This window comes from Saccostrea cucullata, unplaced genomic scaffold (assembly GCF_032062105.1).
Source record: "Saccostrea cucullata isolate Sc308-1 unplaced genomic scaffold, CSIRO_AGI_Scuc_v1 ctg2017, whole genome shotgun sequence".
In the NCBI taxonomy this organism is placed as follows: domain Eukaryota; kingdom Metazoa; phylum Mollusca; class Bivalvia; order Ostreida; family Ostreidae; genus Saccostrea; species Saccostrea cuccullata.
In genome coordinates, this window is record NW_026937136.1 from 4,399 (window position 1) to 17,410 (window position 13,012).

General features: G+C 35.5%; 1 protein-coding gene across 1 annotated transcript; it reads left to right on the forward strand.

Moving 5' to 3' along the window:
• Positions 1–1,477: 1,477 nt before the first annotated feature.
• Positions 1,478–13,012, forward strand: LOC134247431 (putative nuclease HARBI1; the record flags this gene model as incomplete). The annotated part of the gene is made up of 3 exons (XM_062729801.1): positions 1,478–1,552; positions 11,651–11,832; positions 12,238–13,012. Coding segments are annotated over exons 1-3 (1,032 nt in total), but the record flags the coding sequence as incomplete, so codon positions are not given.

Consider the following 13,012-nt stretch of genomic DNA (forward strand, 5'->3'; position numbering starts at 1 on the left):
TTTGTTTTATTGCGCAGTAAATTTGAACTCATAAAAAGCAACACAATTTTAAATTCAGTTGTTTTACTGTTTTAAAATATAATTATAGGGAATGACTCTAATTCTTAACCAAATTATCGAGTATAATTTGGTTCTGGTCAGTTAACGCTTTTTTAAGCGGATTTTAAAGCGTAAATTGAAGGAATGACTCTTGTACAGTCATTCCTTAAATTAAAGAAAATATTCAAAGGATTTGAATATTTACTAGTACTACTTGAAGTTTTTCCCTTTTATTTTAGATTATTGCTCACTATTTATTTTCATGTGACGTATATTTCCCTATTTCAAAAAACATTGTTTTAAATAATTCCTTCAGACTTTAATATAGACTGCTTCTTATTTATTTATGTTATAATTTCCTTCTTTGATAAAAATGTTGTTTAAATATTTCCTTTACAAGGATGATAACAACGATGGTGTTATTTCCACCTTTTTTTATATCGATATTGTGTTGGTGAAAACTGAACTATTTTAATAAATCTTTTTGTTCTAATACACGAGGATTTAGAGATAATGAACAGTTATTCAACTCATAAGTCCATATATCTACGAAGGGTTATCAAAAAATTCATGAAGTGAGGCTAAAAAATATAACTATATAGTTTGTGCTGTAAAAATTTATATGGAACATGAAACAACACAAAATAAAGAAGTATTGAAAATGTTAGCCTGATATGATCATTATTTTCGAAATTATTATATAAAATGAAAACGACATTATATGATCATCCGGCACTGTCGTCGTTTATTTTCATGACGTCCAACAACGGCATTGTTTTTTTCAATGCCCTCCTCTTCTACCTCATACTCTTTTTTGAAGAGATTCCCTAGAGCTGAATAAGGACTTATACCCGCCTTTTTTATATGACTTTACAATGTCATGAACATTAGTCTTCAATGAATACAACATTCCAGATGGAATAATACATTGGGAGAGATCTGCGCTTGATTATAAGCCAGAATATTTTGCTTTTAGGAGTTCATTATCAAGGACAGTAATGTCTTATGGAATATCCTACCCAGACATCCATAATATACATGGGCTTACATAAGCCCTATGCTTGTATTTGCAACATTGCTTATGAATATTTTCAGAATTAAAAACAAATTTAAAGTTTATTGTTTATTGTATGGCAGATTTTGGCCACAGTGGTCAGATAAATGTATTTCAACAACAACTTTGGGGCCGCCAGACAACAGGGCTCACCCCCTACAACAACATTTTATGTGTCGTCCGAAACGGCAAGTAGCATGCTGGGTTGGCTTTCACAATCATGCTACCGACACATAAACATCAACCTTCTTTTTACTTTAGGTTATTTATATTATTTATTTATATTATGAAAATATTATCAAATCAACATCAACGTAACAACAGTCAACCATCAACGTAACAACAGTCAACATCATATTTCACAACCAACTTGAAGGTGACGATATGGCCACATGGGCACCTGATGAATGTGTGTATTTGCAGACATACATTCAGGTTGCCCACCGCCACATGGTGGGGGTAGGAACCTTCAAGCTGACCACTGTGACTCTGCCAAAAGGAATACCCAATTCTATGGACTATAAATATGCTTTGTTATTATTTACAAGGAAATTATTTGCTTTCATGCTTTGTTATTACTTACCAGGAAATTATTTGCTTTCACCCCATCTGAGAAAACACCCCCAAGGGCCCCTTAATGATGATGATAGAAATTTGATTGATTTCTTAACTCTGACAAGTGTGATTCATCTGAGTGATATATTGTAATTATCCGCCTATCAATTGGGGGCGCATGATAACCCCCCCCCTTCCCACTTGAAGTACCCGTTTTGTTTCCCATCAGTATAGCTGCTTCATTGCTCTAGCATTCCTCGAGAATCTCAATGAAATACAGGGTAGTAGAAAAACCAAATACTAGTAAAGAGTAGTATTGATGAAGATACTAGTGAGTATTAAACTAGATATCCCACTTATTTCTATACCATAGTCGTGTGCTTAATTTGAACCACATCATTGACCCCATCGTGTGTAATTATATGTTAGAGGATCCTCCAAGTACCTAACCTTCTGAACTAGTTCAATGAATTAATCCCCGTATATTTGCCATCAGAATCTATATCTCTCTTTGTTTTAGCCCAAGATTCCACCCTTGCTCTAACACACACTGCTATTGATGACCTCCCCTTTTTATATAATTGATCAGCAGTGCCAGATATCCATACTATAAATTAACCTGGTTTGGGGAACCCAGTAATATTTATTATCCAATGCATGCAAGCTAGTACAATTGAATGTGAAAACTTATGATAAATGTAGCCTCTATTCTGGAAGAATCAAAAATAATACTGTCTCGATAGATCAAAATCTACAATGACTTGACCTTTAACTGCTGAGAATTGATATAACCCCAAAATGACAAAAGAAGGGTCTTTGGTCTTATTTTTAAAATTTAGCCATTGCCTGCATTAGGTAAATAAATGAACCATGGTTATTTATCAGAACTTACACCCCCTTCCAAAAATGAAAAGTTTTAGAGCACCTTAAAAACAATTGACTTATTTGTGGGTTAACACGAAGTCTCGAAATAACAACGCATGATCAACGTCATATTTGACGGGATTGATTTTTCACACCTTGACTGCAAATCGACATTAACTGTGTATCCCTTTCCTCTCTGAATCTATTTTGAAATTTAAAGACAAGTACTTTGGATGCATATTTTCTCTGTAGCAGAGCAGTTTCAACATATTTAAGGTCTATACTACTTTTTTCTGGGGCAAAACTTTATAGAATGTTGGAAACGGACCCCCCTCCCTTTGACGTCATTTTAAGGCCTCATTTATTTGGGCATTCCGTGTAAAATTTACGATAAAATTTCATAGAACTTCCAGAATGAAGTGAAAATTTCATATTTGATAGAACAATTGTGTCCTAACACATATCTGAATTAACGGGATTGTTGGATATCAAATTATCATATGAAAGGAGTTTTACTCAGTTACACATAAGTCGAAAAAAAACGGCGTTTTCGAGGTTGCGCCGTCTGGACATACCATTGCTTATAAAAACATTACTAATTTATTTCAAAATAAAATTCATTATTCTCCGGTTTATTCCTTGGATAGAAAAGAAGATGTTAACTAGATATTTCAAAATTCATTGATGTACCTTAAGCGGTTTTAATTTTATGGCGCCAGCCCATGAACTTTTTGATAACCCCTCGTATTCTAAAAATGAAAAAACAAGATGTGTTTGTGAAATACAATGCACCCGGCGGCAACAAAAATCTAAAAAGCTATTTTTAGCATACTTGCATAGGTCACAGTCAAGGTCACCAGGTCATTGACCTTGAAGTCATTGGAAAGAACTTAATTAGTGGAGTATGCACACCAAATATGAAGTCTCTATCTTTTATGGTTCAAAAGTTATGGTGAAAGTTACAAAAAAGCTATTTTTAGCATATAGGTCACAGTCAAGGTCACCAGGTCATTGACCTTGGTGTCATTTGAAAGAACTTTATTAGTGTAGTATGTATACTAAATATGAAGTCTATATCTTTTATGATTCAAAAGTTATGGCGAAGGTTAATGTTTGCAGACAGAAAAGCTATTTTTAGCATATAGGTCACATTCAAGGTCACAAGGTCATTTATATTAGTGTCAATTGAAAGTACCTCATTAGTGAAGTATGCATACCAAATATGAAGTTTCTACCTTTCATGGTTCAAAAGTTATGGCGAAGGTTAAAGTTTGGGGACAAACAAACAAACAAACAAACAGACAGACAGACAGACAGGACAAAAACAATATACACCTCGGATCTATCGATCCGGGCGCATAAAAAACTAAGCTTTAGATTGATTGATTGTATATTGTTTAACGTTGCTCTCGATAATTTTCACTCGTATGGAGAAGCCACCACTTGCGAGTAAAGGGCTAAAAATTTGTCCTGTACTTTGCACTTCATTGAGCAGGGAGGGGTCTTTTTCGTGCCAGCATCTACTGCGATACGGGACATCGGCTGTTTACACTGTCTCATCCGAAGGACCAGTTCCACAGTGGAATTCGAATTCGCGAGGTGAAGATTTACTACTTACTTCGTGACTCTAGAGCAGTCGCTCTACCCACTGCGTCACCCGAGCGACTTAAGCTTAAGAGCTTTTTCATTTATCATTATACCCGCACTTTCTAAAGAAAGTTCGGGTATATTGTTGTTACTCATGTCCGTCCGTCCGTCTGTCACACTTTTCTTCCCTGAACTCCTCCTACATTTTTCACAGTAGCCTAATCATCCTTTGGAAGATGGTTGGGGTGTCATGTAGTTGTGCAGTAAGGTTTCGGAATTTTTATATTGACCCGGGGGATCAAATGGGGGTCGAAAAATGACGTTTTTTATGCAAAAATCCCTTTTCCCCTGAATTCCTTCTACATTTTACTTAGAAGCCTAATCATCTTTTGAGAGATGGTTGGTGGTGTCATGTAGATGTGCAGTAAGGTTTTGGAATTTTGATTTTGCCCCAGGGGATCAAATGAGGGTCGAAAAATTACGTTATTAGCAGACTTATTTTTATATTCATATGAAGCAGAATTTATGCAAAATCTTTTGCGTGAAAAGAAAAAAACACTTGCTGTGGCCTTCAACTCGACATTTAGATATATCGACGACGTATTGTCAATTAATGATAATTTCCATTCCTACGTCGACACGATATATCCTGGTGAGCTTGAGATAAAAGATACCACAGAGTCCGACACTTCTGCTTCATACTTGGATATTTTACTTGAAAAAGACACAAATGGTATTCTAACAACCAAGCTATATGATAAACGTGATGACTTTAACTTTTCTATCGTCAACTTCCCTTACTTATGCAGCAATATACCTTCATCACCTGCATACGGAGTATTTATATCTCAGTTGATTCGATACGCAAGGGCATGCTCTACGTATGAACAATTTCTTAAACGAGGTAAATTATTGACAAACAAGTTGATGAAACAAGAATATCAACAGTCTCGTTTAAAGTCATCATTTCGTAAATTCTATGGTCGATACAATGACCTTGTCAGCAAATACAATTTATCATTGAATGAAATGCTGACTGACGTTTTTCATACCAATTGTTAGTCCATTATTTATACACTGAATTGACCACGGATTTTTTCCGTTATTTCCTGATTATGACAATGAGCACACGGCGGGTGTGACCGGTCGGCAGGGGATGCTCACTCCTCCATGGCACCTGATCCCACCTCTGATGTTTCGGAGGTCCGTGTTTGCTCTGCTCTTATTTTGTATATTTGTTTAATGGACGTTGAGATTGAATACTGTTCGTTATTTCCATATCCTTATGCTAAAAGCCCCGTCTTCCCTGAACTTCTACATTTTTTCTCAGCAGCCTAATCATCTATTGGGAGATGGTTGGTGGTGTCATGTAGATGTGCAGTAAGGTTTCGGAATTTTGATTTTGCCCCTTGGGGTCAAATTGGGGTAGAAAAATGACGTTTGTTGTAAAATGCTAAGTCTTCCCTGAACAGTCTCGTTTAAAGTCATCATTTCGTAAATTTTATGGTCGATACAATGACCTTGTCAGCAAATACAATTTATCATTGAATGAAATGCTGACTGACGTTTTTCATACCAATTGTTAGTCCATTATTTATACACTGAATTGACCACGGATTTTTTCCGTTATTTCCTGATTATGACAACGAGCACACGGCGGGTGTGACCGGTCGGCAGGGGATGCTCACTCCTCCATGGCACCTGATCCCACCTCTGATGTTTCGGAGGTCCGTGTTTGCTCTGCTCTTATTTTGTATATTTGTTTAATGGACGTTGAGATTGAATACTGTTCGTTATTTCCATATCCTTATGCTAAAAGCCCCCTCTTCCCTGAACTTCTACATTTTTTCTCAGCAGCCTAATCATCTATTGGGAGATGGTTGGTGGTGTCATGTAGATGTGCAGTAAGGTTTCGGAATTTTGATTTTGCCCCTGGGGGTCAAATTGGGGTAGAAAAATGACGTTTGTTGTAAAATGCTAAGTCTTCCCTGAACTCCTCTTACATTTGAATAAATATCCTAATCATCTTTTGGGAGAGGGTTGGTGGTGTCATGTAGATGTGCAGTAAGGTTTTGGAATTTTGATTTTGCCCCGGGGGGTCAAATGAGGGTAAAAAATTGATGTTTTTTATGCAAAAAGCCCCGTCTTCCCAAAACTCCTCTTACATTTTACTCAGTAGCCTAATCATCTTTTAAGAAATGGCTGGTGATGTCATGTAGATGTGCATTAAGGTTTCGGAATTTTCATTTTGCCCGGGGGGGGGGGGTCAAATCGGGGTAGATTTTTTTTTTTACATATATTTGACATGTTTAATCACCCTGCTTTCAAGAACTTCCCTAATATCTTATGCTGCAATAGCTTTAAACCATGATCATTTAGAAATGATTGGTTTGTTTTGTGTATGTGTAAAATGGTTTCAGAATTTGAATTTTCGTATGGATGGCAAAAAGGGACTGGAAAAATATGGCCCCTCCCTAACCCTGAGGGTCATGATTTGTACAAACTTGAATCTACACCTCTTGAGAATATTTCCATATTAATCATGCTCTTGGTGTTCTTGAAAAGAAGAATTTTAAAGATGTGTTTCCTTTTATTCCTAAATAAAACTTTGATCCCTAATTGTGGCCTGACCCTAGCCTGAGGTGATGATTTGAAAAACTAGAAATATGTCTATAGGACATGAATGTCCCGCCAGATGTGTATTACTAATGGTACATTAAACAAGAGGCCCATGGGCCACATCGCTCACCTGAGTACTGTAGCTAAAAAAAGTAGAAATTGGTTTATTATTGAAAAGTTAAAATCCAAAAGTAATCCCATGATCAATCATGGATTTGCTTTTCTTCAAAGAATTTTCCCATATATTTCTATGTAAAACTTTGGTCGGCCATTTTGGCCCGCCCTACCCCCGGGGGTCATGATTTGAACAAACTTGAATCGTCACTACCTGAGGATACTTCCATATAAATTTGATGAATTATGGCTTTGTCATTCTTGAGAAGAAGATTTTTAAAGAATTTTCCCATTAATTTCTATGTAAAACTTTGGTCGGCCATTTTAGCCCGCCCTACCCCCGGGGGTCATGATTTGAACAAACTTGAATCTTCACTACCTGAGGATACTTCCATATAAATTTGATGAATTATGGCTTTGTCATTCTTGAGAAGAAGATTTTTAAAGAATTTTCCCATAAATTTCTATGTAAAACTTTGGTCGGCCATTTTGGCCCCCGCCCTATCCCCGGGGGTCATGATTTGAACAAATTTGAATCTTCACTAGCTGAGGATGCTTCCATACAAATTTGATGAATTATGGCTGTGTCATTCTTGAGAAGATTTTTAAAGATTTGTCCTATATATTTCTATGTAAAACTTTGGTCGGCCATTTTGGCCCAGCCCTACCCCCGGGGGTCATGATTTGAACAAACTTGAATCTACACTACCTGAGGATGTTAACCCAAAAGTTTCATCTTTCCTGGCACAGTGGTTTTTGAGAAGAAGATTTTTAAAACATGCCACCGAATTTTCATTAATTCCCAATTATCTCCCCTTGAATTAGGGCGTGGCCCTTCATTTGAACAAACTTGAATCCTCTTCACCCAAGGATGCTTTGTGGCAAGTTTGGTTGAAATTGGCCCAGTGATTCTAGAGAAGAAGTCGAAAATGTGAAAAGTTTACAGACAGACAGACGGACGCCGGACAAAATGTGATCAGAAAAGCTCACTTGAGCCTTCGGTTCAGGTGAGCTATTTGTATTTGTATTAGTGTATAAAGTTTTATGAAAATATCTTAAACAGTTTTTTTTTTCAGAATTGAAACTAAAATATAAATAAATTGGATATAGATTCATTATAGATAATAAATTCTCATCAAATAATGTATACAATGCAGGGAAATAATTTTGTTACAGAATGCTGATTTTGGTGCTTCCTATGCTTGCTGATTTTGATGCTTCCTTTGCTTGCTGATTTTGATGCTAGTTATCCGGATCCTGGTTTGATCCTTATCCCGATGCTGGTTTGAAACTAGGTCTATGCTAGTAATGCTACCGAAAGTAGGATTATCCTGCCAGAAGTGGATAATTAACCAGAAGTCTCTGTCGAGACTGTAGCTCTACTGGTTTGCACTTATCAAAAACCATTTCACTATTTAATGTATCTTTGTGTAGTCTACTTGTGTGCCAACTTATTTCGAAATCACACTAAAACTGTAGAAGGAGTAGCATTTTAAAGGAATTTCAAAGATAATTCTATTTTTAGTAACTATGGCAACACCGTTCATTGAAATCAAAAACCGATGCACTATTCTATTTATCTTAGTGTAGTCTACTTGTGTGCCAAGTTATACTGAAATCCGACCAAAACTGTAGAAGGAGTAGCGTTTTAAAAGAATTTCGCAGAAAGTTCTATTTTTAGTGACCATGGCAACACCGTTCATTGAAATCAAAAACCCATGCACTATTCTTTGTAACTTAGTGTAGTCTACTTGTGTGCCAAGTTATATTGAAATCAGACCAAAACTGTAGAAGGAGTAGAGTTTCAAAGGAATTTCACAGAAAATTCTATTTTTAGTAACGATGGCAACACCGTTCATCGAAATTAAAAACCGATGCACTATTCTATGTATCTTAGTGTAGTCTACTTGTGTGCCAAGTTATATTGAAATCAGACCAAAACTGTAGAAGGATTAGCATTTTAAAGGAATTTCATAGAAAATTCTATTTTTAGTAACCATGGCAACACCGTTCATTGAAATCAAAAACCGATGCACTATTCTATGTATATTAGTGTAGTCTACTTGTGTGCCAAGTTATATTGAAATCAGACCAAAATTGTAGAAGGATTAGCATTTTAAAGGAATTTCATAGAAAATTCTATTTTTAGTAACCATGGCAACACCGTTCATCGAAATTAAAAACCGATGCACTATTCTATGTATCTTAGTGTAGTCTACTTGTGTGCCAAGTTATATTGAAATCAGACCAAAACTGTAGGAGGAGTAGCGTTTTGAAAAATTGTTTACAGACAGACGGACAGACAGACAGACAGACGGACGGACGCCGGACGCATTACTATCGCATAAGCTCTTCTGGTCTCTGACCAGTAGAGCTAAAAAACAGCATCGGTATTTTAAGCCATTAAAATTAATTTTGGGGGTAATTTTTATTTGTAATTTGTATTAAATGACTTTCCTTTATATGTTTTCACTTTGGTCAATGCTAGTTCTATCCTTTGCTTGCTGATGCTGATCCAAGTAATGCTGTTTTTTTTAAAATCCTGATGCTAGTTCTATCCTGATCCTACTTATACTGATCCTGATGCTGGTTTATGTAACAAAATTAATTCCCTGCACTCTAAGTGCATGTTAAACATAAAAATGTCTTGAATTATTTCTTAAAAACTAAGCAAAAAAAACAAATTAAAGAGGAGGGAGGTCAAGGTCACAGGGATGTGCAAGATGAAGTTTTTGATGCAGCTGAATAGCTCTCACTAATACATATCAGCATATATATTTATGTTTGATAAAAATGTCTTGAGTGAAACTGAACTTAACACTTTGTTTTAAGAAAAGAGAGGTCAAAGGAAAGGTTAAGGTCAAAATGTTGTTCTAGCTGAAAAGCTTACATCAGTGTGAATTTACTATTAGCATATGAAGTTTGATTAAAATATAATTAATGGTTTATTTAAAACTTAGAAAAAACACATATTTTAATAAGTGAGGTCAAGGTCAAAATAAGTTAATGCAATAATAGCTCTCATCAATATGTATTAGCATATGAAGTTTGATAAATATATCTTGAACTGTTTATTCAAAACTAGCCCCGGGATCATGAAACAGACTTAGACTTAAGTCAAAATTTCAATTATCTATAAAGTCTTTGAAACTTGTTAAAGGAAATTCATAATTTGCATACAACAGCAGACTGATAATACAAAATCGGAAGGCATTTTCATTTTGGACTGCTTAACCTATAAAAAAGTTTAGCATCTAAGTTATTTTTTGACATAAGCTTAAGATGCTTCATAATCCCGGGGCCTGATCTAGTCTACTTAAGACATTAATTTTAGAAAAGTGAGGTCAAGATCACAGGAAATGTCAAGGTAAAAAAGAGTGAAGCATTGTAAAGCTTACATCAGTACGTATCATCATGTGAAGTTTCATTACACAACTTAAATCATGGTTTCTTTAAAATAAAGCTAAACACTAATTTTAAGAAAAGTTAAGGTCAAAGGAAAGTAAAGGTAAAAAAATATTGCCGCGGTTGGATAGTTTACATCAGTATATGCATCAACATATGAACTTTGATAATAATATCTAGAAAGTAATTTCTTTGAGCTCGATGGAAAGACAGATGGAAGGGCGGAGGACGGACATGACAAAAAAAACTAATACATGTTTTCCTAATCATGGCGTAGCATAAAAAACTTGAATCTACATTATATGAGAATGTTTCCATATCAAGATTATACATGCAAATTCAAAGAATTGTGGTCCTCTGCTTTCTGTGTTGAAGTGAATGGGATGCCATAATTTATGGCAGATTGTGTATCAAATATGCACCCCTATCATATGTCACTTTATGAAAATTAGGTCAAAGTGGGGAAATCATCGCATGCTCGAAATATTTTGTTGCAGGTAAAGTACATGTCAAATATGAAAGTCCCATCTCTTTTCAATCAAAAGTTATATATATACAGAGGCGTAGTCACAAACTTAAAAGTGGGGGGGCTCAAGTCAAGAAATTATTTTACAAGCAAAAAAAAAAAAAAAAAAAAAACCTTAAAAGTGGGGGGCTCAAGTCCAGAAATTCTTTGACAAGCAAAAAAAAAAAAAAAAAAACTTAAAAGTGGGGGGGGCTCAAGTCCAGAAATTCTTTGACAAGCAAAAAAAAAAAAAAAAAAAAAAAAAAAAAGGGAGTAAAGTTCCCCACACTCGAAAATCCTATTTCGTGGGGGGGGGGGGGGGGGGGGGAGGGGGGGGGTAGTGGCCAACTTTTTTTCAGAGGCAAGTTACTTTCAATTTTAATTTTTCTACACAATTTTATTATACAACTATGTGTTAATATTACTTCAAAATAGCTGTGATTCTGTTCCTCATTAAAAAGTGGGGGGGCACAGACATACTCTTGCCCCCCCAGATCTGAAAGTGGGGGGGCTAGTGCCCCCGCTGCCCCCCCTGTGACTACGCCTATGATATATAAAATTATAATATAATATTTTTGAAAAGTAGGTTAAACTTCTAGGTCAAGATCACAGAGTCAAAAGTCATGATATATTTAGAAAAGTCTTTTAACATGTAATATACATGTATAATTTAAATGGCATATCTTTTCTCTTTCAAAATGATTAATTTAAAATGTTATTTTTTGGAAAGTAGGTAAAATTTTAAGTTCAAGGTCTCACTTGGGTTAAAAAATCATAGTACATTTAGAAAGTTTTGTGGTAATGTACATGTGAAATATGAAAGCCCTATCTCATATTATTCAAAAGTTATGATCAAGGTTAAATTTATTGTGACAGATGCACATACTGGTCCCATTGACCTGTTGTAGACAAGTCCCAGACAAATTCTCGTGCAAAGCGAATGGTGCAGAAAGAACACAGACTATGGCGGACAACTTGTTATTTCAGGCGTTAATGCAACTTTTCTGGATGAATTGCTTGAAAACGAGGGGGAATCACGTCAACATTTTCAAAGATTTATGCAACTATTTGCCGCTACTTTGTTGTCAACGTGAGTAAACCAGTGTTCACAGGTCCTATTATTTATTAATAGACATTTTCTCAAATTTTGCCTCAGTTTTTACCAGTACAACTTTTTTTTTATTTATCAAACGTGATTTTAAATAATATCTAAATCTAGAATATAACAAGCAGTAATGAGTGTTGCTTATGGGCGCGCAAAGGGGGGGGGTCTCAGTAGAGGAAAACGATTTCAAACTCGAGAATTATCTTATGTTTTTGCTTGTACATTTTGTATTGTAATTAAATAGGACAAGAATGATTAAAACCAGACAGATGATATATTTTGAAAATAAAGAGAGGTTTATAAGGGTCATTTTTTGCTTAATATTATGTACATGTGTAAACTCTTTAATTAATAATGAGCTAATATAATTGTTATTTAAATGTATTACAGGGCAAGGAATAATAAGACAAGAATAGAATTGTATGTGGAGGAAACGGTACCCTTCTACAACTTAGATGACTTCCGACGTTTCTTTCGGGTTTCCAGAGCAACAATTGAATGTTTATGTAGAAATATTGCCCACTTTCAACAGTTACAACCTGGGTGGACGGGTGGAAGAGAATTTATTTCAACAGATAAACACTTGTTAATTAGCCTTTGGTATTTGGCAACCCAAGATAGCATTCACAGCATATCAGACAGATTTAATGTTACAGAGTCCTCTGTTATTAGATGTCGAACAAGGATCACTGACATTTCTGTTAATCATCTAAAACAAGTTTTTATTTTACTACCTTCTGCTAATGAACGCCAGGAAATAATGGACAAATTTGAACAAAAACAAAATTTTCCTGGTGTATTGTGTGCTTTAGATGGAACTCATATTGCAATAAAAGCACCTAAAAACCATCCAGAAACTTATGTCAACAGAAAGGGGTTTTACTCAATTATCTTGCAAGGAATTTGCAGAGAGGACCTTAGATTCATTCACTGCATAGCAGGTTGGCCTGGAAGCTGCCATGATGCCAAGGTTTTTAAGAATACAGATATATGGGAAAATGGTTTGGCAGTTTGTGGCAATGGACATTTTCTTGGAGATGGAGCCTATCCTTTGAGAAGCTGGTTGCTTACTCCTTATCGTGACACAGGCCATTTGACACCCCAACAGAGAAATTACAACTATCGTCATTCCGGCACAAGAGTGACAATTGAGCGGGCGTTAGAA